The 5,318-nt window shown below is 47.1% G+C and overlaps 1 protein-coding gene across 1 annotated transcript; it reads left to right on the top strand.

Moving 5' to 3' along the window:
• The first annotated feature begins 1,803 nt into the window (after nucleotides 1-1,803).
• On the top strand, nucleotides 1,804-4,816 carry LOC148030173 (hydroxycinnamoyltransferase-like). The gene is made up of 2 exons (XM_087686445.1): nucleotides 1,804-2,582; nucleotides 3,388-4,816. Exons 1-2 carry the CDS (start codon nucleotides 2,160-2,162, stop codon nucleotides 4,384-4,386), a joined length of 1,422 nt encoding a protein of 473 aa, XP_087542571.1. The 5' UTR covers nucleotides 1,804-2,159; the 3' UTR covers nucleotides 4,387-4,816.
• The last annotated feature ends 502 nt before the right edge of the window (nucleotides 4,817-5,318 follow it).

Below are 5,318 nucleotides of genomic sequence, written 5' to 3'. Positions count from 1 at the left end.
CTTTTAAGGGGGTAAGAAAGGGCCTAAGGGGTCCAGGGGGAAAATTCGAGGGGGGGGGGGGAAAGAAAAAAGGGCTAAGGGAACCCTTAGAGGGATTTTAAAGACTGGGGGAAAAAAAACCTTTAGGTTAAAACCCTTTTATGGGGGGTGGAAAAAAGGGGGCTTATGAAGCCTAAGGGGGGAATTTTAGGGGGGGTAATTTCAAAGGCCACAGGAAGGGGGCTTAAGAAGCCACCCTTGGACGCTTCCAAGGGCTTCCAGAGGCCTCACGACGGCCACGTGGGGGGGGGGGGGGGGGAAAGAAAGCGTGCAGACCGTCGACAGCTGGCGGCAAAGTGGGCAGGGAAATCAGACAGTGGTGGCAGCTGCTATTGGCGATTGGCGGCGTCCCCTTCAGCTGCATGGCAGCCCACGATCATGTCCTCCACAGGCGATTCCTAGCTCATCACTCCCTCTCCAGCTCTATGGCAGTGGCCACCTTCAATCTCTCCCTCCCTCACGAAATTCAAAGCGTCTCCTCTCTTCTCTCCCTCACGCATTCAGAACGGCATACAGCTTCATGGCGGCCCTCTCCTTTTTTCTACCGCTTGCACCCCCTCGATATATATAGGGGAGGGGATAAGATTCTCCCTTCCCCCCCACGCGTCGATGGGCATGTACGCTAGCCTAGGCAGCTCTAGCAAGGAGCTTGCCTCACTTGCTATTCCTCTCTTCCTCCAGCTCGACAATTTGCTGGAGGAGAGGGGAAATAATTAAAAAAATTTGCTTAATTCGAAAAATATTATCCCTATGAGGGCTTTCATATGGGAATTTCGGATTTCGGAGTTGTTACAGTTTAAATAAGCTATTGTCTACATGAAGTATCATTAAATGATATTTCCTAGTAGCTTGGAGACCCTCAGATGGATGCCACCCAGTCGCACATGGAATCTCTAGCTACTACCTTTCCTGTTGGAGTTGTTGTCTATAATAGGAGCCTTCTTGACTGGAAATGGCTAAAACTTGTTGGTACTTGCTTGGAAAGCACTCTCTCCTTCTCTCAACCTCCACAATCCCATTGAAATGGCTGGAATGATCCTTCACCAGCCTCTAATAGCCTTTCCTTCACTTACACGGGTAAGTTTTGCCAAAGTGGAAGCCATCTAATTAGATTTTTTGGCCATTTAATTTTAAAAATTATTTTCAATCCTTATGAGTGCCTAGAAAATTGAACGTGCCCATCCACAATGAAATTGGCCAAGCCATTTTGACTCCCAAGTAGTCTTGTACATGAATTAACCCTTGAACTAACATTGATATATTAACTATTACCTACTTCCTAATTAACCCTTGAACTAACAATGATACACTAACTATTACCTAGTTCCTAATGCTATCATTAATACTTATTGGTCAAATAAATATCCCAAGTAAAAATTGACACTAAGCACCACCACCTAGTACTTGTCTAGTATAACTTATTACAACTTTTGCATTTGACAACAACTCATATCTTAGGGTCCTTGGCTTACCATTGTGAATTAACTGACTTGCATAGCAGGTGCACCTCATATTTGCACATTTGATTAATAAGAAATTCAAATGCTAAACAAAGTATAAAAAAATTTACATCCTTATGATAGGTTTTCGATTTTCTAGAAAAAAACCCCCTTTCCATTGAGAAAGCCCCTGTAAGTGTTTTCCAAAGGAGAAGGTTTTCAAGCCCACCTCGGCCTTCCCAAATTTGAAAACAAGTGATATATTTTAATATTTTCTTTGGAGTGAGGGGTTTTTTAAAACCTCTTATGTGCCCAAAGGCCCGATGTTTCCAAAGGCCAATTTACGTCTGTGTCTTTTATTCTGCTTGCTTTTTGCCCCCCTTCTGGTTTCTGTGGGATAGAGGCGGCTCGGGCCTGGACAGGGAGACAGCCTGTCGTGGAGATTCGCTGCGAGAGAGGTCTGGGCTCTAGCCTCTTACAGTCCTCTCTCTCTCTCTCTGATCATCAACACTTCCCAGCCTCTAGGAAAGTCTATCGCACTCGAGTAGCTCGAGTCTCGACTGTTTCTGATTCCCTCAGGCTCTTGCAGTGAACTGGCTTGACTGTTTGTGATCCCTCCACCCTCTTTGCGCACAGTCCTCCCCCCCCCCCCCCAACACACACACACACACATACATCAATATGGGCCTCGTCCCCCATGTCACCCTCCTTGCCTCATCCTCCATCGTCCCCGCCTCCCCTACCGCCGTCCAACGCATGTTCTTGCCCTCTTCCGATGCCCTCTGGCAGGAGGTCCACTACAACAGACGGCTCGTCTTCTACCCATCAGCTCCCGTCGATGCCGTCCAGACATTGAAAACCGGCCTCTCCCTCGCCCTTGTGCATTACTACCCGTGGGCCGGCCGCCTTGCCCGGGGAGAGGACAAGCGGCTCGTCATCGATTGTAACGATGCCGGCGTGGAGTTCGTGGAGGCCACCATTGATTGTGCCCTGTGTGAGCATGCCAAGACAGGCTTCCAGATGATGGGTTTCTATGAGCAGCTCTGCCGGGAGGTGGATCACAAGGGGGAAAACCTCTATACAAGTCCGTTGCTTTCTGTGCAGGTAAGGAAGCTTGGCATCTGTACACGATGTCTGATGCACAATAAGTTATTGTTATTCTCTCACATATGAATCCCGCATTTCTCGAAGTCCGAGTACATCATTCTGAGTATGCTGGAAGGGAGCTACTGCATGCTTGGCTTGTTGCACTAAGAAACGGGGACACTTCAGAAAAATGGCTAGGCTAACAGAAGCCCGATCTGGACATGGATGAAACCTCATGCTGAGTTAGTGGAATATGCTTCTGGCCCACATCAATCTGTAACTCCTAGGCACCCGAAGGATTTTTCAATGGCAGAATGTAGGGTGAAAGCAAAATCTGCGGCGATAGATTAAGGACCTGTAGGAAAATGAAAATAACCTCTTTTGCGAGAACATTCCCAAACATACATATCAAGTATATACTTTTGCCGTGCGAATCGTGTAGTATATGAGCGCTAATTGTGCAAGGTGGATGGGGGAAGGGTTGGTTGATGGATGGTCTTGTGTCTGATCATGTATGCTGATCCTAATTGGTTCTTTTGTGATTTATGAAAGCACATTTCAAACAGTCCACAAACTGACAAAGTCAAGTTTATCCTGGGTGTGGTTGCATAGACTTCTCAAGACACCACTCTCAGTCTAAAAGCCTTGTATAGTGCCGGGTATGCCACAAGTCAAGGTCCTTTTCTGCAGATTTAGGAGACCAACTATATTTGGTTTTTCTGCTTCTCTCTCTATATTATCGGCCGTGACGCAATTCAAGGTCTTCTTATGGAGGTTTAGAAAATTAATCATTGGTTTTTCTGCGTCTGTATGTGTTATATAGGTGACAAGGTTCTCGGATGGAGGGCTTGCCGTCGCTGTGGCACAGAGCCATGTGGTGGCAGACGGGCAGTCGCTATGGAACTTCATGGTGTCATGGGGGGAGTGCGCGAGGGGGGAGGCCTTGACAGTGGTGCCGCTCCATGACAGAGAGAGGCTGGCACTGCCCAATCCATCCGCAGAGAAAGGCAAGCTAGACTTTGCAGGAGAAGAAGAAGAAGAAGAAGAAGAAGCAGTAGCAGCAGGAGAAGAAGAGCTGGGCAAATCAAGAGAAGACGTAGGTAAGCACACGGATGGCCTGGAGACCCAGAGGGACGTCCACGATGAGACCCTGGTGCAGTGCGTCTTTATGCTGCCTGGGGCGATCATCCAGGAGCTCAAGGCCCTCGCGGGCGGGGCGCACTCGGCCTACGTGGTCATGTGCGCCCACTTCTGGAAGCGGGTGACCGCGGCCCGCAGGCCGACACGTGTCGATACGACGTCCTTCACGGGGCTGGCGAACCTGCGCAGCCGGTGGGAGCCGGCCTTGCCGACGACCTATTTCGGCAACCTGATCATGTTTGGGAAGGTGGAGGCGCGCGCGACACGCGTCGTGGGGGAGGAGTTCCACGTCACGGCGGGGAGGGTGCAGAAGGCGGTGGTGAAAGCGCTGGACCCAGAGGCACTGCTGGTGGTGATGCACTGGCTGGAGCTGCACGAGTGCAAGGTGTCCAACGCAGACATCAAGTGGCAAAAGAAGTTCCCGGGCATGAACGTGGCGAGCTCTCCGCGCTTCCCGGTGTATGACGTGGACTACGGCTGGGGCCGTCCGGCAGCTGTGCGTGCCGTCAGGGTCCATGGCAACGGCGAGATGGTGCTGTTCCCCGGTCGCCCTGGGTCTCCTGCTGGTGACGTGGAGATCTGCATGGCCCTCCCTGCGCCGGTGCTGCGCAGGCTCCTCAAAGACCCTCACTTCCTTGGCCACGTCCCAACCAGCCCATTTCCTGAGGATAACAACAACTGAGAGTGCTCGTTGGGATTCCACCGAACTTCGACGAGTAATGTGAGAAGGTTCTATATATTCATGTTCTACATGTCATCAAGAGTCATACATATTCTTAATAAGCAATAGAGTTGGGACAAATTCACATGAACATTATATTTAAGGGATCCCCCTAAACAATTGCCCAATTGTTTTAGATCAAGGTCAAGGACTCTTATTACAAGACAAATTGTTAATGTATCTAGGAAATACAAGGAATCCAAGAAGCTTTATGCGAGAACCAAGATAGCCAACTATTCTCCCAAGCACTTTAGCTTTTCCCATGCTACCCTTTTAACATAACTATTAACACGCGATAAAAATGGGGAAAAGTTGAGCAACCGTTCCTCTTAAATGTTCTTAGCATGAAAATTGTTATTGTGGCATATATAAAACCCTTGATCTTTGAATTTTGGAGAGATTTTTTAATCAAAATATTTCCCATCTTTATGACTAAAAGCTCATAAATTTCAAGATTTTGATCCATGTTCTTCAATATTTGAAGTTTTTTTTTGAAAGGTTCACAGTTTATTTTACATCAAATCATAAATTTTTACTAATATTGTTGCTTAAGACAAAATAATGCTAATTATTGTCGGTGGAGGAGCTAGGGCTTTAACTAAATCTCTCAATAGCCTTCCATAGAGATGAAAGGCTTTGTCGTTCACATCATTGGTTTTGAAATGGAAAGCCTCAAATTCTAGATAAGAGATATGACAACTTCATGGGAATCAAGGTCTCATAGGATAATAATAAAGTAATTGAAGTATGATAAAAATAAGTATATGTGCTTAAAGGATGTATAATTGAGTAGACTTCCTGTTCAAGAAGAGATTTCTAAATTGCGGTAAGACCAAAGAAAGGCTTATTGGAAATGAGCTAATAAACTGAATCTAAGAATTTGGAATGAAAAA

Source organism: Lygodium microphyllum, chromosome 10 (assembly GCF_053477565.2).
Source record: "Lygodium microphyllum isolate KBCC chromosome 10, Lygodium_microphyllum_v1.1.10, whole genome shotgun sequence".
NCBI lineage: Eukaryota > Viridiplantae > Streptophyta > Polypodiopsida > Schizaeales > Lygodiaceae > Lygodium > Lygodium microphyllum.
Note: the sequence above shows the minus strand (reverse complement) of the source record. Positions and strands in the feature narration are given on the sequence as shown.

Coding starts and splice junctions, on each gene's coding strand:
- LOC148030173 (XM_087686445.1), top strand. CDS start 2,160: ATGGGCCTCGTCCCCCATGTCACCCTCCTTGCCTCATCCTCCATCGTC. Junction 2,583..3,387: donor GTCCGTTGCTTTCTGTGCAG/GTAAGGAAGCTT, acceptor TGTGTTATATAG/GTGACAAGGTTCTCGGATGG.